Consider the following 20,702-nt stretch of genomic DNA (forward strand, 5'->3'; position numbering starts at 1 on the left):
GTTCTATTGAACAGAACAAGATTTACTTCTGAGTAAAAATGTTTAGAATTGGTCTATTAGACTCATTGATCTATGTAGAAAGGCATTTTCCAGGTTCAAAGTAAGATTCTCACCTAGTGTCATCCCACAGGGACATAGATTTCAGAGTACTGCTCAGAACGATATAAAATATGAACAGATTACTGAAGTGATACTGAAATTTGCATAGTGATGGAAATATTTACAGTTTAACAACAGGAGTACAACTGTGGAAACTATAGTTGTCAGGCATTACAAGAGTAACTTGGCACTCCAGCATAACATGAAATAATTTAGATTCAAATGTAACAACCAAAGTAACATGAGTCATTGCTTTTCAAAATATCTTTACCCAGCAGTGGCAAATCACTGCATTTTGCACCTTAATCCAGATAGCACTGGTGTTGATTTCACACTTCATTCTACCTACATATATTTATTTATTTATTTATTTATTAGTTCACTTTATAACCCGCCTTCCTCGCCAAGGTAGGCTCAGGGAGGCTTACGTAAAAATCCATATATAAATACAATTAAAACCATTCATAAAAACAACCATAAACAATTTATCAATTATCCTAAAGTGCTGGAACGGTGATCTAATAAAGTGCAAGCACAGAAGGTTTCAACACTCTGTGAGTCTTCATTGGTCTCTTTGCAATGAAAAAGCTTTGTATAAGTAGTTCCTTTATGAGCCAATGTGGCAATTACTGCAAATGTCGTAACTGCTTTATACTAAAAATGAGTTTATTTCAATCTTCCAAGGTCTGCCTTCTTTTAAAAACAGAATTTCCACACTGCACCAAAATGTTTTAAATCTACAAACCAAGAGTGCAACCTCCTCCGCATACGGTTGCCAACCTCCAGGTGGGGCCTGGGGATCTCCCACTTTTACAACTGATCTCCAGCTGACAGAGATCAGCTTCCCTGGAGAAAATGGCTGTTTTGAAGGGTGGCCTCTGTGGCCTTGTACCATGCTGAGGCCCCTCCCCGCCCCAAACCCCACCCTCTCCTGGCTCCACCCCCAAAGTCTCCAGGTATTTCCCAACCCAGACCTGGCAACCCTACCTCCGCACCACACACACACATACAAAATTAAGGCATTAACACTTAATGTTAAGTGATTCTGTGTATACATTCTTGCTTAAGAACATGAGTCTGCCTTGTGGATCAAGCCAAGGTCCACATAGTCCAGGAAGCAGCAGCAAGCACTATGTTGTTTGTTGATGGAACATGAGCTCCTTTTTGCCCACCAGTGTTTCATACCATAGAGAAATCAGGATACAACTGATATTTCTGGAAACTGGAATGGAAGTCCTTTGATTCTATCAAACCATTCCCAACATGGTCCTTATTTCTAAATTCCTGCATAAAACAAATTGATACTATTTCTTCTGGGAGTGGTTTGAGTTTCAGAGAGGAAAGGTGAGAACACTGAAGAAAATGTTACTGTAATTTTTGCTGATTTCATCAAAGCTTATTTGGTGCTTCATTGACATGAGGAGGAACATTCCCTAAATTGCCATATGGTAGGGTTGTCAAGTCCCTGTATACACACCAGCGGGGGAGGCTGTGCCGGCTCCGGATGCGCGCGCGCCACCAGCACATCAATGGAAGTGACGTGCGACATCACTCACGTTGGGGGCGTGGCCCAGATCATCGGGAGGAAACCGATGGGTCGGGATTTCCCCCCAATGATCTGGGCCACGCCCCCAATGTGAGCAACGTGGCTGCGTCATCTCTGGTGATGCAGCTTTGGGGGGAGGAGTTCCCCCCGGGGCCCGATTCCGCTGCGGCGGAAATCGGGGCTCCAAAGCGGGGGTTTCCCCGCCCCCACTTGGCGGCCCTACCATATGGTGTTCTCAGGGGACCATACCCACCACGTAGTTTCCCATAAGTTCATCTATTTTGTCTAGTTGCTTACATAATAGTGATAGTGTCCATTAACAACTGCCTTAAGTGGCCATGCTTTAGCTAGACCTCTTAGAGGACGCCCTGACCTGGGTGACCCAGGCTAGCCTGATTTCCTCAGGTCTTGGAAGCTAAGAGGGACTGGCCCTGGTTAGCACTTGGAAGGGAGACCACCAAGGAAGTTCAGAGTCACTACACAGAGGCAGGCAATGGGCAAACCATCTCTGCTTGTCCCTTGCCTTGAAAATCGTACCGAGGTCGCTATAAGTCAGCTGTGATTTGATAGCACTTCCACTACCACCACCACAGAGGATGGTCTTCTACAATTGCTTTAAAGGTCTTGAGAACAAATGAAACAAGGTGAACATTTTTGGTAAATAAAACATAAGCTATTTAAAGTTTTAAAGGCTGTATGTTTGCGTATAAAAATCCTGTCACTACAAGGAGGACGTTGACTTCACCAACTTTAGCCTAGTTTTCACTGAGGTCTTGCCTGGCCTCTGGCAATTCAAACTGATGTCTCTCCCTGGCATCTTGATTTCGATGCAGAGGGAGTTTTGTCTAAGAGGAATTTTCAGTCATGTGGTCTGAAGTGGCACAGGCACTCGAGGTTTATCATATCAATGAGAACTAGGCCACAGTCAAAACTGCTTCAAAAAGAATGTCAGGTGGTGTGAATTTTCACCCATCACAACCTGTTCTGTGATATACAAATGTTGGCCCTTCAATAGCACTGTACAGTCTGCAACTGAAATTAATTTTCCTGGATTACCCCCCGTTTTAATTAAAAATAGCTTTTTTCAAGCATCACAGTTCAATCTATCAGAATCTCCTTATTAGCCACACTTTTTCTTCACACTTCCAAAACAGTCTGAGCTCCAGTGGATTTCCCCCCTTCCATTTTAGTGGACTCTCCCCCCTTCCATATAAAGGGCAGAATATTGACTATACAGCAGAACAAAAATCACTGGTTGTCATAGAAGATGCATAAATGTACTTTAGAAGAAGGTGGGGGGGGGGGTTCCACTGTTCCCCTAGCCTTCTGTTCACAGAATCAGATTAACAAACATGCTGTGTTAAATATGCCTCATTGTATAGTCACAAGAATGTTTTCCCGGGTGTTAAGTTTAGTCATTAAGCATGCTGCTTTTTTATCAAATGCAGTTTGGAAAATCTGCAGTGGTGGAGACAATAAAGGGTAGGGAGGGAATGGGAGCAAGGAATTAATGTGAGCAAATGCAGTTACATGGGTTCCTGATTTTAGGGGTGAACCCTACATTAATAACACTTGTGGGATGTTTACAGACAGTGCATAAGCTTAGGGGAGGCTTTGAAAATCAGTGCCCTTTTTTTGCTCTGTGCATGGTCAGTGTCCACCAATGTTATGTGAACATTACAGTACAGCTAAGGACTAAGGTTAAGCAGTAGGATTCATGGGAAACATGGGGCTTTATTTGGCTGTCATTAGTTCTTGTGCTTTATTTGGTTGAAGGACTACCTAACACATGGGACCAGGAGTTTCTTTTCTCCATACTCTGTGTGTTTTGGATAGTATGCGAAAATTGCCAGGTGAGCCAACTTTCAGGTATAATTCCCTGTATAAGAGGTCGAAATTGATTTGGTTTTTACACATAATGGATGACAAGAGGAGACAGAAGTTCCAGCCTCTCATGGAATACAAACAAAATTCTATTGTAGTGTTGGCCAAATTGCCTTATATTTTTAAGAATCTTGGGGAATTATGATTATTAAATGGCAATAGGGATAAAATATGGGATCATAACCTGTGTACATGGGAGTCGGAATTCCCAGAGCCCATGAATCGATGAAGAGACAAGATTACTAAAAATAATTGATTTCTTTACTAAATGATTCTCAGGCATACAACTAATAATCAAGCATTCACACTCACGATACAGAACTAGGAATACAGAGTTGACAGGATAGCGATGTTTGCATGAGCAGGAATATCGTTGCTGGGTAGTACGTTACCTGTCCAATGAGATGAGTAGATCATGTAGCGAAAAATGGAATAAAATAAGGGAAGGGGTCATGACTTGACAAGCAACACACGTGGAATGGTTCCAAACTGCTCAGGAATGGAATCAGCAAGGTAGGATGAGATGAGAAGGGGAAGAAGCAAGAGAGAGAGCTCAGGGAGAGCTCACCTTAAATACCTAAATTGTGACCTGAGGCTATGGCCATGTGGTCACCTATTTCCCAGGAAGTTCTAGAAAAAAACTATACTCTAGATGTGGACATAAAGGGATTGACAGGTGGGCAATTGAAAATTGATGGATAGCAGGGAGGGACACCTCTTGGGGAAGGGGGTAAAACAAAGGAGAGGGTGGACGTATCCAATAACAGTGCTGGGTCAGTGCTTCACATTAACGATCCAATGCTTGCCAGAGGCATTAGCTGGATAGGTGGCAGGAAGGCTTAATCACCGCTATTGTCCTTAGCTGGCACAGCCTTTTGTTTTAGGCTGACTCAGGAGAAAGAGGAATGTGTTCCTTTCCAAGTGAGGCTAACACACAAATTGGGGGGGGGGGATGCTGTGTGATGGAATGGAGATTACCTCATGGCTTCTGTTCAGGAACATCTGTCCTTGGTCAGAGCAAGGCTTCTCTTCAGAGCTGCTGCGGTCTCTGTGTGCATGGAATCCAGGGCTGTGGGTCTGTATCACAGTCCTTGCGCTGATGCAGAGGCATAGGGGAAGAAAGCTTCTGCAGTCCAAGGTCCCTTGGCCACAGTGTACTGTCCATAGTCCAACAATGGGCACTTCACATGGGACCACAGTTCTGTCCATTGCCCTGGCATGTGCTCTTCACAGTTCAGCAACATAGTGATATTAAAGAGTCTTTAATAATGCCATCTGAAGTGGCTTCATGGCAACATGTAGTAACATAAACTCAATGAATCAGGGAAGAAAGGGTCAGAGGAATAAGAAAAAAATAACATAAGTTAAAGTGCAGTATGATACATATTAAGAAAGCACCAGTTAAAGTCTCTAAAAAGTGGTTCCTATTGAGCTGTTAGAAATTATCATGAATAAGAAAACTCAAGTCTCTGTTTAGGCCCAGGTGAGAGGTAATGTTTAATTTATTTATGAGTTCTAATTAAGCACTTTTGTGCTGTATATTCCCTTTGAAAGTTTTTGTAGAACATTGACTTTCAGATCTGCAACAATATATGTAGGAAGACTAAAAAGTCCCTCCACTGGTTTCTGAATGTTGTAGTTTCTTATGTCAGCTTTATATTCATTGACTCTGTCATGTAACGACCAACTGATTTGTCCGATGGAGATAGTAGAAGGGCATTGTTAGCACATGATGGCAGATATTAAATTGGATGATGTGCAAATGTATGAAATCCAGGATGGTGTAGCTGATGTTATTAGATCTTGTATATTGCCTGGCCATATATGGAGCGAAAGTTGGCATCTAATTTTTTTTCAGAGTTTGGTTCCTGCGTTTGTGTCTCTAGGGGGTGGTCTATTGCTGTAGGCGAGAAGCTGTATTAAGTTGGGGCATTAAACCACTTCAGCAAATCATCAGTGACTGACAGCTTCTCCTGGATAAGGATATTTCTTTTTCACAGGTCTTGGGAGGCACGACTTTCCTCACTTATAGACAAGTGAGGAAAGTCCTGCCTCCCAAGACCTGTGAAAAAGAAATATCCTTATCCAGGAGAAGCTGTCAGTCACCAATGTTGTGCTGAAGTGGCTTAAATTGTGAGCCAAAGGTGGCAACCAGCAGCATTCTGTTGTTCCTTTCTTTGTAGTAGATGCCTCTGGGTACAAATCTGCCATTATGATCATGCCGTAGTGGGGTGGATTCACACAGTCCCCCACATGTGCAGAATGCTGCAGCCAGGCTGCTGATGGGTCTCCCTAGCCGGGATCACATCCGGCCTGTGCTGAAAGTGCTGCACTGGCTGCCAATGGCATACAGGATTCGCTTCAAAGTGCTGGTTCTTACCTTTAAGGCCCTATATGGCCAGGGTCCGGCCTACCTAAGGGACCGCCTTTCCCCGCATGTTTCCCCAAGGGCACTACGGTTGGGGAGCCAAAACCTCCTGGATATCCCAGGCCCCAGGACCATCAAACATGCTGTGACCAGGGCCAGGGCGTTCTCGGTGGCGGCTCCTACCTGGTGGAATGAGCTCCCAGAAGAGATCCGGGCCCTGCGGGACCTTGTGCAGTTCCGCAGGGCCTGCAAAACGGAGCTCTTCCGCCAGGCTTTCGAGTAGGAGCTGCTGCCACCATCATTCCACCAACGCTTTTTCCATCACCGCAGGGAATGGACTGAGCGAATAGTGATGTTTTCCTTTGATGTACTTGAAAATAAGCAAGAGGTTTTGTTTCCCTGGAGCGCATTTTAAAAACTTTACTAAAAATAAAAAAACAAGATGTCGGAGCTGGGTAAAGACAAGCGGAGGAGAAGGGAGGGACTTCCGTCTGGGCGTTTGTGTCAACGTGAGTGCCGGCTGTTTAATATTTGGACTGTGTATAGCTATGAATCCAACGGGGATTGTGAAGGAAAAGAAAAGCTTGAATTGTGACAGCGAAAAGTGCCTCATGAGCGCTTATAAAAGTCAACAATTGAAGAGGAGAATCCAGCGAAGGGATTGGGAGCGGATAAAAGCGAAATTGAAATTAATACCATTCTCAAAGCTGGAGATCTCCGGGCATGGCATGAAAGGAAGACAGCTTACAGCACAGGAACTGAAAGAGTTAACAGCGACACAGAAGGAGGAGGGGAAGAAGCCGGAGGCAAGAGAAAAACAGAGGAAGCCCTAACAGTTAATAGATCACTCAGCTTTTTCTTCGTCCCACTATATACCTTCCCTATTTTTCTTTTTAAGCGAAACTCCTCCCCTTTTTAGGGGAGTTAATAAAATCTTTATACAAAAAAAAAAGAATAAATAAATAAATAAATGTAAAGTAGAATGAGGTGGAGAGTACAGTGACAGAGCATATGTCTTGCATGCAGAAAGTCCTGGGTTCAATCCCCAGCATCTCCAGTTAACAGGATCAGGTAGCAGATGATATGAAATACTTTCATCTGTAATGCTAGACAGTCACTGCCTGTCAGAGTAGATAGTATTGACTGGATAGACCAATGTGCTGACTCAGTAAAAGTCAGCTTCATGTGTAAAACCAGCCCTAAGTGATCTTTATTTTCCGTGCTGAGATGTCTCATGGCACTTTTCCTTCCCTGGCATAGGAGAGCACCTGAGAAACAGCTGATTTTCAAAGCTGAGAACTTGCTTGCATCTGTTTATTGCATGCAATTCTCTAAAGTGCTGTGAGGTTTGTAAATGCCATACATCAACAGTGAGTAATAACAAGAACACATTGTTTTAAGTTGGAAAAGACTTTTATGCTGCCAGTATACTTGGCATTTGGAGAAGGTATTCGTTAGAACACTCCTGCATAATAGGGTTGATATTCTGGGAAATAGTCCAGGACAAATGAGATTTCTTTTGTGGGAGACAGTCCAATTTAAAATTAATTACTTTTCTGGTGTATTTTTTTAAAAAATAAAGAAATACTTTGAGCTTTATTTGAGAAAGTTTTACAGGGTTGCGCTCATTGCAGCCCACCCAGGAGCAAGAAGACAATCTGAAGAGCCGTGCACAATATAATATGAAGTGCAGACAGCAAGCTTCTGGTGGATGACCCATTGAGTGCTTGATCCAGAGTCAAATTTGCCCCATGTAAAGAAGCTGTAGCTGCTGCACAGGGGGCTGTAGTTGCTGCAGAGTTGGTGGAAAATCTGGGATAGCCCCATTGTCCCTGGTCCCTCAATTTCCTGGAGGTGGCAAAGCCTGAAGACCACAGCAGGGCCCTAGTGCTGCATGCTGTTGCATATATAACATCCATCCTGGGAAGCTGGGGACTATGAAAGCCTTTTCTCTATGGGCCCCATCTTCTTCAGACACATGAGGCATGTGCAACCCTCTCCTGCTTCACTAGTCAATATGAATGGGCAGTGGGGGGGGGGCCAGCACAGAGGCCCTTGCAGGCCACAGTATTGTCTTTGCCTGGGTGGCAGTGGTGTCCTGCTTGGGCTTGGAGGCTTCTAAGGGGCTTATTCTGGATCTGTTTCCAAAACGGATCTGAGATGAACTGATTCCTAAAATCTAGTGCTCAAAGCTCCCCATCCCGTATAGATTCAGTGCCTGTAAAATATGCTGGCACATGTTCAGTATTCATACATGTTGCAGCCACAGATAGTTGCATAATTAGTTTTCTCATCATTAGAATTTGGAAATGGAAATCTGGTCCTCTGATTTGTCAAGAGCAATGACAGCATACTCTTTATTACCTCAGAGGATTGTCAACTAAATAAAAAGTTTAAATAGAAAGAACATTTTTTGCCAGTCAAAGCCAATGAATGTCATAATACTTTTAATGGGCTTGGATCCAAAGATGTTTATGTGTGATGTTTATGTAACTAGTTTCCCATTCTTTCCTTGTCAGGTTCAACAACATCGGTGCAGTCTCAGCCAGCAAACATTGATGCTCTCCTACAAATTCCAAGAGATTTCTTCCATCCTCTCAAGCTCCACTCCAATCTAGACTGGAGAAGCAAATCCAAAGCCCCCACATCTGTGCATTCTCCTTCTGCAGAACGGTTACTTCGCAGACAGGTTAGCTACGCTGTTGCTGTCCACCTGCTCCAGGTTGTGTATTAAAGTATTAGCAGGCTGGGGAAGCCCACTTTGCTGGGCCATATAGGGAATTCCTTTGGAAGAGGTAGAACCCATGAGCAGTTATACCTTTGGAAGCTGATTTTGTGAGCATGTCAGGATGGCTCCTGTTTAGGAAGCCAGATGGGCAGTTGGCAGTGCAGCCACTGTGCATCAGCACACGTCAATTATCTGGCAGTTTTACCCTGTTGATGTAGCCAGCACAGGCTGGGCAAGCCACACAACTGGCTTCCCAGAAGGAACACTGAGGCATCCTAAGGGAAGGGGTGTGCCTTTTCTTGACATCAGGACAAAATGTACCCATTCCCATCCAATTTGGCCTCCTGATTAACCACAAAAGTTACTCGTATGATATTCCTGTTGAGCAGCTGACTGGCTGGGTCACGTAAGGGTCCTGTAGGTCAGCTGATCACCTGGATAAATTGCACAAGACCTCTAAAGATCAGCTACCCACTTGACTGAAACACATCCTCACAGTGTTTTGTTTTGTTTTAAACAGGCATTTTGGGGGGTACTTATTCACTGTTCTTAAGTGTGTGATCTGATGCTATTTGCCCCAAACATTTAATTTACTAGGACTGGTAACTTAATTTTGGAATTCTTTTCCTTGATATGATATAGACATTAATCCATTTTTTAAATAACTCCAGTGGCTAGAGTAAAAGTATTTAAGACAGAGTACAAAACAGATTCCCCCGCCCCTCAGAATAGCATATCATGTGAGTGATTATTTCATACCTAAGTTTTTTGTGCTATTACATTCCTTTTCCACAATGAGAAAATAATACAGCTAATTTTTGAGCCCTCAGTGTGGCTGTGAAGCCCAAAACTGAGCAGTTTCCATTCATCTAGAGCATCAATCTGACAGACTAAATTTGGAAAGCGTATTAGGGCCAGTCTAGTGTATGCTAACAAGGAATCTAATTGATGTTGTAGGTCTAGCCTACAGCATCTAAAGGATAACCGTTCAAGCCTTTGAAATAAATTCTGCTAGGATATTAGCTCTCATTTTTCATTGTAGCCCCATTGTAGACCCATTGTAGACCCATTGTAGACCCATTGTAGACCCATTGTAGCTGAGGGCTAAGCATTTATAGACACTGGAAAGGACAGAGGCTAGATCAGTGATGGCGAACCTTTTAGAGACTGAGTGCCCAAACTGCAACCCAAAACCCACTTATTTATCGCAAAGTGCCAACATGGCAATTTAACCTGAATACTGAGGTTTTACTTTAGAAAAAACAACTCATACATTAACTTAAGATGATCCAAACAAAGTAAGGAAAGCAATCCCAAATGCTTTCATTTACTTTAAATTATTTGGCAGAGAATTCGACACTTTAATGATGGTGTGGGCCTGGCTGGGGTGATGGCACGCATGCCCACAGAGAGGGCTCTGAGTGCCACCTCTGGCACCCGTGCCAGAGGTTCGCCACCACTGGGCTAGATCTTTAAGAGGCTTTTAGAGGCTGAATTTCGAAAGTGTAAGGATTGCAGATAGAATATCTCTCATTCCATTTGGGTAGATGCCACAAAGTTTAATAATGAAAGGATCCTTCACAGCAGAGAGTTACAGCAGCAGGTAACCTGACTTGTTTCTTTTTTGTCCTTCCAGTCCATTATACATTCTGGAGTGGATTAGCATGGAGTGATCCCAGCACAGACTAAAATATTCACTTGGATCAAGGGCAGTTGTCACAGACACCACAGGCACCTGGTTGTACTTTCTTGGGGTAGTTTTCAGGGCACTCATTCACCATGCCAACTGACTTGAATGGCTCATACAAATCCAACTCTGAATCTCAGTAGATGCAGAGAATTATGGCACAAATGGCACAGATGCTTAAGTGAAGTATATAAGGACTAGGAGTAAGTCCCGTTGTGGGAAGAAATACAACAAGCTCTAGAAAGAAGCTTCAGGTGAGTGTCCCAGCTGTGGCTGGTGGGGCGGCAGAGGGAAGGGGAAAATAGAGGGAGGTAAGCCATGTTTATTTCCTTCTGCTTAGCTATAAGGCAGGGCTGTCTCAAGTTATTTTGCTGCCCCAAGAGGGTAATATGGGAGTACAGCCTCATGGTAACAGGTATGGTTCCCTCCACCCCTGACTTATGTTGATTTGGGGCTATGCAGTGGCAGCTAAGGTAGAAAACTACCTCCTCCTATGCCATGTCTTCTGGGTTCCAAGAGTCTGGAAAGTGGTTCCATAGCCAATTACACAGTTGCCAACTCTGGGTCAGGAAATACCTGTAGATTTGAGGGGTAGAGCCTGGGGAACGCAGGGTTTGCGGTGGGGAGGGACCTCAGCAGGGTATAATGCCATAGAGGCCACTGGCAAAAGCAGCCATTGTCTCCAGGAGAACTGATCTTGGTCATTTGGACATCAGTTGTAATAGCTGGAGATCTCCAGGTGCTGCCAGGAGGTTGGCTTATGTTAATTTGGGAGTATGCAGTGGCAGCTAAGGTAGAAAAGCACCTCCTCCTATGCCATGTCTTCTGGGTTCCAACAGTCTGGGAGGTGGTTCCATAGTCAATTACACGGTTGCCAACTCTGGGTTGGGAAATACCTGTAGATTTGAGGGGTAGAGCCTGGGGAGGGCAGGGCTTGGGGTGGGAAAGGGCTTCAGCAGGGTATAATGCCATAGAGTCCACTACCCAAAGCAGCCATTGTCTCCAGGAGAACTGATCTTGGTCATCTGGACATCAGTTGTAATAGCTGGGAAATTTTCTGTAGGGGAAATGATGTGCTGTGGGTGGGGAACACGGTGATTTCTGGGAGATCTCCAGGCCCCACAGGGAGACTGGGATATGTATTTTACCTCAAGACTCCCAACGCCAACAGCAGACTGTTTAGAATGTTAGAGGCAAAGGGGTCCCGGGGGGGGGATGGCGGTTGTACTGTGCACTTGGGCTGGGGCCAGGAGCAGCCCGCTGGCGGCCCCAGCACCTTGTGGCGACAAGGGCCACATAGGGAGGAGGGCACCGCTCACCTCAGGCCTGACCGGCTTGCGAAACGGCATCTCTCATGACCGTCGTCGTCCTCCCGTCATGGCCCGGGAGTCCCGCAGTGCACAGCCAGCACACAATGGGCCAGAAGGCAGGGAGAAACAGTGGCTGGTGGAGCAGGGCCTCCGCTGCTGTAAGGCTCTGCAGCAGTAGGATCCCCCACTGAAAAAAGGCTCCAAACGACTCTTCTGAGGCAAATGGCATCCTCTCTCCTCCACAGACAAACAGCGGCGTCTCTCCTCAGGTGAAGCTATGTTGTGAGGGGAATTTTGGTGGGAGTTGCCTCTGTGGACAGGACTCAGGCGCACCTTCTGATGGGCAGTTCAGGCAGCCAACTGATTTTGCCAAGCATAGAATGTTGCCATGCAAAAATATTTTTATATATAAGGACAGGATAAGAAAACTGGCCCTGCATCAAAACATCAACAACTTCAGATATGAAGATGATACCACTCTAATGGCAAAAAGTGAAGAGGACCTAAAGAGCTCCTTGCTCAGAGTGAAAGAGGAGAGCGCAAAAGTTGGCTTGAAACTCAACATAAAAAAAAATTAAGATCATGGCATCCCTTCTATTTGCCAGGGAGTGATGGGGCCGGATGCCATGATCTTAATTTTTTTTATGTTGAGTTTCAAGCCAACTTTTGCGCTCTCCTCTTTCACTCTGAGCAAGAGGCTCTTTAGGTCCTCTTCACTTTTTGCCATTAGAGTGGTATCATCTTCATATCTGAAGTTGTTGATGTTTTTCCTGGCAATCCAGGATTCATTCAGGCCAGCATTTCGCATAATGTACTCTGCATATAAATTAAATAAGCAGGGTGACAATATACATCCTTGTGAACTTTGTTGTTGTTAAGTTGCACAATCGAGTCTGACTCTTCGCAACCCCATGGACCACACCACGCCAGGCCCTCCTGTCTTCCGCCGTTCTCCGGAGTTTGCTCAAAATTTGTGAACTTTAGGAACATATAAAACTTATGGCTGGTCTGTGGATGCATAAAAATCCATTTATTTGTTAAGGCAGCCAGTTAGCTGTTTATATTTCCTTGCCTGCTCAAGTATTAGTGAGTATGGCATGATGAGATCTTTGTACAAAAGGCAGAAGAGAAAATGACAGTGACCTGTTTTAGTGCTGTTACGAAACAGAGAGACTTCTTACACTGTAATTTGTAAGCAATATTTTTTTACTTGCTCAAATTAAGCTATAACTTGTGACTGCCAATAAGGGCAAAAGAATGATAAGTAAAAATAATGAGCACAAGAAAGGCTGTACCCAGCCTGAAACACACCCCTTTCCACAAAAATGTATCACATTGGTTGTCTTCTGTCTATTGGTTGCAGTATATTGACAAAAAGAAGACCCCCCAGTAACACCATTTAAAGAACACGTGAAGACCACAACTGGATCAGACCAGTGGTCCATCTAGTCCAGCATCCTGTCTCACACAGTAGCCATCCAGTTATTCTGGAGGACCAACAACAGGGCATAGAGGCCAAGGTCTTCCCCTGATGTTGCCTCATGGCTCTGGAATTTACTGCCTCTGAATGCAGAGGTTCCCTTTTAGTCACTATGGCTGGCAGCCACTGATAGACCTGTCCTCCATGAATCTGTTTTATCCCTTTGAAAGACGACTTTGCCCTGGGCCATCACTACATCCTTTGGCAGCAAATTTTCCTCATAGGAAAGATGCTCCAATACCATTACCCAGCACTGCTAAATTCCGTCCATTGTGAGAACTGTCCATTTATTCCTACTCTGTTTTCTGCCATTTAATCAATTTTTAATCCATAAGAGGACCCGTCCTCTTAACCCATGACCGCTAAGCTTAGTCAGGAGTCTTTGGTGAGTTACCTTGGTCAAAAGTCTTTTTGAAAGTTCAAGAATATAATGTCTACTGGGTAACTGTTATCTACATGTTTGTTCGTGTTCTAAGAAAACCGGCAAAAGGTTGGTGTTACAGGACTTTCCTTTGCATGAGGGCAGGAATGGGAATAAACCTCAACTGTATCATGCTTCAGATCTCTTGTAATGATTCCTTCGGAGCACCTATATCTCTGCCAGCTGACTGGTTTCATGTTACAGTGAACACACAGTTTTAATCACATGATCAGCTGTACATGAGTTGAATGTAATGAAAATTACTCACTGCACTATAAGGAAAAATCAAGGGCAAGCTGTACATGGACTGTAGGTGTGTTCACTGTAACTTGTGAACAAGGCTACAGAGTGACTATGGTGAAAAGCTATTGAGTGGACCTACGTCCTAGAGAAGGAATGCCAGAGCCACAGATCTTTCATTCACAAAAGCTCTTAAAACTCACTGCTTTTTTTGCAATCTAATTTTGAAATATCCTAACATGAGCCATGTCCTTCCTGTTGGCAGAGTGTAGATATGCAGTAAAGTGGAGCACAAGCTGTTCAAAGAATAAAGGTAAAGGTAAAGGTTCCCTTGCTCGAAAGCCAGTCGAATCCGACTCTAGGGTTGTGGTGCTCATCTCCGTTTCAAAGCCGAAGAGCCAGCGCTGTCCGAAGACGTTTCCGTGGTCATGTGGCCGGCATGACTAAACACCAAGGCGCATGGAACGCTGTTACCTTCCCACCGAAGTGGTCCCTATTTATCTACTTGCAATTTCAAAGAATAAAATTGGTTTATTAAGAAGAAAACAAAATTTGTAAGAAAGAGGAAAGAGAAAGAGAAGTCTAACTGTCTAACGGGCTATGAGGGAGTCAGTAACTAACAGAAGCTCAGCAAGTGCATTTAGCCAATCAGGAGACAGGAAGGAGACTGTTTGAAAATTGCAGCAAATCCCTAATCTCACTGTGCTAACTAGTTGTCCCCTCTGCTACCCCCTGCAGGATGTTCTTGTCATTTTCTTTATCTATACACTAGGAAAAAGGCCCATTGTGGAAATAAATACAACGATCTCTAGAAAAAGGCTCTGGGTGGGTGTCCCGGCCTTGGACACTCGGTGTTAATTTGCTGTGGCAACCTCAGCAGGGTATAATGACACTGAGTCCACCATTTTCTCCAGAGGAACTGATCTCTGCTACCTAAAGTGATCTCCAGCCCTCACCTGGAGATTGGCAATGATGGTTCCCCAGAAGGGAATGGTTGGTTTGGAGGGTGGAGTCTATGGCTTTGTACCTGTCCGAGGTCCCACGCCTTCTGAAACCTCACCCTCTCCAGGCTCCATCCCTCACATCTCCAGGAATTTCCCACCTGGAGTTGGCAACCCTATCTCCTTCCCAGCCAATCATCAACCTACCTTTATTTCCCCCTCACTCTTCAGCTTTCCACCACCCCCACACCTGCAGCCTCTCCCGTGCTCTGAAACCCTGACTGCTACGTCACATTGGCTGTCATACGGGGGCCACCTCAGCAGCATATAAGGATACAGAGCCTAGCATTTTCTCCAGGGGAACTGATCTCTGCCATCTGGAAAACAGTTGTAATCAGGGCTATTTTGGGGCAGGAACGCATAGGAATGGAGTTCCGGCTGGCTTCAGAGTTGGCCACACCCACTACAGCTAAAACCTCTGCATGCATGGCTACAGACGGAAGGCCTGGAGAGTGACCCCCCACTGGCAACTCTGAGGCGGGCGGGCCAGGGGGCTCCCTGGAAGGATCAGGGAGGCATTTAAATGCCTCCCCATGCTTTCCCCAGCCTGTCTAAGGGCCAGCTTGTCCAGGCTCCCTGAAGCTGCGGGGTGCCCGGCAAGCCAAGGGAAGGCATGGGGACGTGGCCTAATGAGCTGTGCTGTCAGGGGTGTGGCCTAATGTGCTAATGAGTTTCTGCTGTTTGGTGTTGCTTATTTTGCTAATGAGTTCCTGCTGGGCTTTTTCTACAAAAAAAAGCCCTGGTTGTAATTCTGAGTGATCTCCAGCCCTCACCTGGAGATTGGACACATTTTACCTCAGAACAGCAAACTGTTTAGAATGTTAGAGGCAAAAGCCAATCAAGTCGCATATGCAAATGACCTCTGTGTTCTGAAGCAAAGGCCAATGAGGCTGCATATGCAAATAACCTCTGTGTTCTGACTGGCTATGGGGGGGAGAGGAACAGCAAACTGTTTAGAATGTTGGAGGCGAGACTCAAGCAATGCAGCCAGTGGATAGGGACAGATTCTGAGTGACACACCAGGGCGCCAACCAATTCCAGAGCGTGTGGAATTTTCTAGAGAAGTGACACCACCATTTGGCTTTTATATATAAGGGAGATGATAGACCTTGCATATTTCAACACTTCCTCCACTGAAATATGGAACAAATCCCTGGGAAATAGCCACTGATACCACTATCAGTAATTTGGATAGAGTTTTGTTTTATTAACTGTCTTGTTATATTAGTGGAATCAATGTTGTCCTCACAGGGTATTTTGTACATGTAACTGTCAAGGTACTTACTATTCTGTGCAGTGCATGCAATTTTTATTTAATTTTTTTCTCTTTTTTTCTTTCTTCTCTGTTTACCCTTTTTCCTAAATGTGTGTTTGTAGTTAAATCTTGTTCACCACATACCTGGTCCATGCACTTTCACAGTCAATGATTCCCCACCTGTCATTCAACCTCCTTTCCCTTTCTCAATGCTGTAGAATGGACTGAGCCCCTTGTTGTAGCTTATGCCATAGACGCTGAAAGGCCTGGCTGCTAGTGACTAATTCCCTGGTGAAGTCCAACGAATGCATTTAAGGAACAATTAAAGCTCCATTTACTGTTGAGGAATATGCTCCCTGCCAGTGCATTGTAAGAGTGCTTTTCTCCCAAAGAATTCTACTTTGACTCATTGGTTCATCAGTCAGGGCCATAAAACAAAGGTGTAAACCTGTCCATTCTACAGCTCCTGATATGCTGTATAGCAATCCATGCTGTGGTTGTTTTTCAAGAGGTATAGTCAAACCTTTTATTTAAAAAAATCAAACGAGAATTCTAGACACTTTTTTTAAAAAAAATGAGGGGGGGTCTTACTAGGAACTGCTGAAGATGCCTGCCTAACTATTCACACTGTCAAATATTTGTGTTTTCAAATATTACAGTACTGTTTTTATCATGAATTTCTTGATATCTTGCATATATAGTTATGAGGGCAGAACCTGCACTTTTAATTGTCTTCCGTGATAGCCATTGGGCATCTTGAGGTTCAACAAGGAATGTAGAGCATCTGCTTTGCGCGCAGAAGGTCCCAGGCTCATTCCCTGGCATCACCAGTTAAAAGGATCAGGAGGTGACTTGGAAGACTGCCTGAGATTCTGCATGGTCACCACCGGTCAAAGCAGACAACACAGACCTCAATAGACCAGCTGTCCAAATCACTTTAAGGCAGTTTTGCGTACTTGTAGCTTTGAACCAGTATTTATGTGTTCTGTTTTATTTATGAATAGTAGAATGGGAAGCACAAATAATAAAGGAATAAAGGAATTGATATGTCCTTAGAAGCAAAGGACAATTTAATCATCTTCCTGTGAGAACTTTATTGGACACACATTAGAAGTACCGAGTTGCAAATGCTACAGGAAGGCAAACTACTTGTAGCACTGAGAGTTTACCACCAGAGCCATTAATTAACTGCAGATTTCTGCACCCATCTGCCAGCTTCCTGCAGGCTGTGAAGACAACTCCATTTCTCATCTCTTTCAGACTGGTAATTTCCAATGGCAGGAAGGCACAGGGCACCCATAACTATATTGGCTAGCTACCATCTCTATATATATTTATGTACCAGAGCCAGTTTGGTGTAGTGGTTACGGTAAGTGTGCGGACTCTAATCTGGGAGAACCAGGTTTGATTCCACACTCTCCTCCACACAGCTGCTGGATGGCCTTGGGCAAGCCATACTTCTGTCAGAGCTGTTCTTGAAAGAGCAGTTTCTCTCAGAGCTCTCTCAGCCCCACCTACCTCACAGGGTGTCTGTTGTGGGGGGGAGGAAAAGGAGTTTGTAAGCCACTGTGAGACTCCTTTGGGTAGTGAAGGGTGGGGTATAAATCCAATCTCCTCCTCCTCCTCTTCTTCTTCTTCTTCTTCTTGCAGTCTATTTCTGCAGCCCACAGTAACAGGCTGAGATGAGATACAAGAGTAGTAATGAAACTAGCAAACCTCACTGTGCCACATGTTCAGTATTTTTCTAATCTTGTAAGAAATTATATTCTTGACGGGCAGTCTGCATTTCTGGGCTAAATGCTGACCTTTATCTTATTGTCAGTAATACCATGAAAAACAAATCTACAAACAGCTTAATAACAAACACAGGGGGGTTTATAAAGAGAAGAAGAAGAGGAGATTGGATTTATACCCCACCCTTCACTACCCAAAGGAGTCTCACAGTGGCTTACAAACTCCTGTCCCTGTGAGGTATGTGGGGCTGAGAGAACTCTGACAGAAACTGCCCTTTTTCAAGAACAGTTGTGCCAGAACTATGGCTTGCCCAAGGTCATCCAGCAGGTGCAAGTGGAAGACCCTCCTCATCCCTTGAGTCACAAAAAATTACAGATAGGAAGGGCTGAGGCTTTCTCAGGACTTGATTTGGTGACTGTTGGGGAAAAGATGGGCCCTAGTGAAGCTGGTAAGATTTCTGGGGGCAAAATATGCTGAGCATTAGATTGTGGGCCTTAATGAAAGCCACTGAGGCATAAGCTCCTGAATGCCCTAAATTTTTTAAAAAGAAAACTGACATGCAGCTTTTATTTAAAACCAGTCCCCCAAATATTGTCTTCTGCATAGACAAGCTGGCTGTGGTCCAGAAGATCCCTGCAATCTGAGCTGAGGCCCATTCTGTCCAACCCTCTGTGAAAAAGAAGAGAATTTGTCCTGAGTATGATTTCAGCTCACAAACTATCTCATAAAATGCCCATTTTCTCCATTCCAAATTAGTTTCTTTTTCATTCCTCCTTATTACAAATTTCAATTTAAGATTAAGAGATCGTCCATGACAAAAGCTGTTAAATTCCTTTTAGCTGACATTGAGGCGAGTCTGCTGAGTAATATTTGACTCTTGCCATCTTTTATACATAAACAGCTCTGTATGTTCCTAAATCCTGCAATTTTACCTTCCCAGACTGCCATTTAAATGCATAACCAAGTGACACAGGCATGTCAAAGATGCATTGTGCATCTTTACTGTATAGCATTACAGTAGCACATGATGCCACAGGTTGGACAACTCAGTGACTTTGTGCATACAGTGGCTGATGTGGCAGTGTTGGTGTTGTTTAAGTCAGAGATACAAGAAGTCCTTGATTGACCACTTAAAGTTTGTATCTTTGGTGTTCACGTGATTCATTGGTTCTGTTGCATTCAGGGTTAAATTTCTAGTACCTATTGGTGAACCTCTTATTTTTGTGCCTTGCCTGTGCTAACATTTTGTTCCATGTGTCTGTCACCCTCTGTCCTGCTCCGCTTTCTTGACATGCCCATGCAGATGGCAATAAGGAATGACTCCTCGGAGACCCACAGCTCAGAAAGCAAAGAGAACATCCATGCCGAGGTGAGTGAACTCTCTGATCCAAATTTGTCAGCACCGTCCACTGAAGATCTGTCAGTCATTCTGAGGCCCTCAGAAGCACAAGATTCAGCTAGCTGGGGGCGATCAAGTGTTCACACTCAACAACATTCTCTCAATCAGTATAACATTTGCAAGCACGTGCCGGATTCGTGTGCCTGTACAGACTCCCTTCAGGAACTGCCTGGAGACCCGATGGATCAAGAAGTATCAGAAATAAATAGCTCTTTTACTTCAGGAACATGTTCTGCCATGAGTGCCTCGTCAGTGGTTCAGCCGGAGACCCCTAAGAGAAATGTAGGCAACAGTGGCAATGTGACTTTGAAGGACCTGAAGAAATGCTATAGTGTAGATACGCAGGGTCTTCTTAAAAAACCTTCATCTTGGTTAGATGATCAAAGGAGACATTCCATAGAAATTTGTTCCATGGAAAACAGCCCTCAGCATCATTCCACATCTAGCTCTTCTGGCTTCATAAGTCAGGTCTTAAGTGAAATGGAAGGTTTACAAGGAACACGACAGAAGAAAAAACCGAGTCCCCCCTGTATATCCATAGACCCACCTAATGAACAGAGTTTGTTACGGAGAGGATCTCACACTGCATCGTCTTCCAGTGCAGAAGTTTGCCTGGAGAGGCCTGCGCCGTCTTGGGATTCCAAAGATTCCATGGACGCGGGGGACTTGGCACTTCCACACAGTATGTCAGTATCTCCAGCCCCAAAGAAAGACTTGTTGACACTTCCTAGTTTTTCCTTTGATCAACCAGATGCAGACCCTTGAGTTTGTTCATTTATTTTCTGTTGGTGCCAAATGTTTCTTTTATCCCTTCTGTAATAAATTAAATCTCTCTATTTTAAAATGGCACTGATTTTTAAAAGAAATCCAAAGAAAGTTTAAAAACTAGCTGGTTTTAAGAGTGGTTAAGCTATATCACGCTTACTTAAGCATAAGTTCTGCTTGAGTAAAAGCAATACATTGTTCAGAGTCTATATGTATATTCTATTTTATTAAATTAATTGAACCTAGTATTGCAGGATTTAGTACCTTTTTTGGCTTAAACACCTGTCCTATTTTCTTCTGTTCTATGTATCTCAGAATATTCCTGAGATTACGTTTTTAATGAACATTTTAACCTTGGAAAAAATGCATATTTAAACACCCCCCCTTTTTTGGTTTTCTTTTGCAAAGCACAAGATGTAGCCATTAGTGCATTATTGAGGAAATGTGTCCCGTGGCCACCCAGAGCTGAGAATATTTGCATTTATAATGTAATTCATCCACCTGCCCCTCAACTGTTTTTCTGTAGAAATTAGCAATTTGGATATTTTTACAAATGTAATGACATTGTTTTTAAAAAAACTCCAAAATAAATTTCATTATCATAGAGACAGAGCAAAACCAAGTGCACAAGCTTTACAAACGTATGATGTAGAGGTAGATGTGCAAAGAGAGAATTCCATATTGTCTTATGCGCCAGGCATTTGCCACTGAATTCAGTAACAACAACCTTTATGAGCATGAACACCGAAGGTGAGAGCCACTCTGCTTTCTCATTGCCCTTCCTA

The 20,702-nt window shown here is 44.0% G+C and overlaps 1 protein-coding gene across 1 annotated transcript in view; it reads left to right on the top strand.

The window, feature by feature from the left end:
- CACNA1G (calcium channel, voltage-dependent, T type, alpha 1G subunit) overlaps positions 1-19,917 on the top strand; it is a 573,869-nt gene extending 553,952 nt beyond the window's left edge. The window contains exons 38-39 of the mRNA XM_015410725.1: positions 8,417-8,586; positions 19,057-19,917. Of these exons, the coding sequence (XP_015266211.1) occupies positions 8,417-8,586; positions 19,057-19,917 (1,031 nt within the window). The remainder of the gene's footprint in view (positions 1-8,416; positions 8,587-19,056) is intronic.
- Positions 19,918-20,702: the final 785 nt, after the last annotated feature.

This window comes from Gekko japonicus, unplaced genomic scaffold (assembly GCF_001447785.1).
Source record: "Gekko japonicus isolate JY-2015 unplaced genomic scaffold, Gekko_japonicus_V1.1 scaffold15, whole genome shotgun sequence".
Lineage (NCBI taxonomy): Eukaryota > Metazoa > Chordata > Lepidosauria > Squamata > Gekkonidae > Gekko > Gekko japonicus.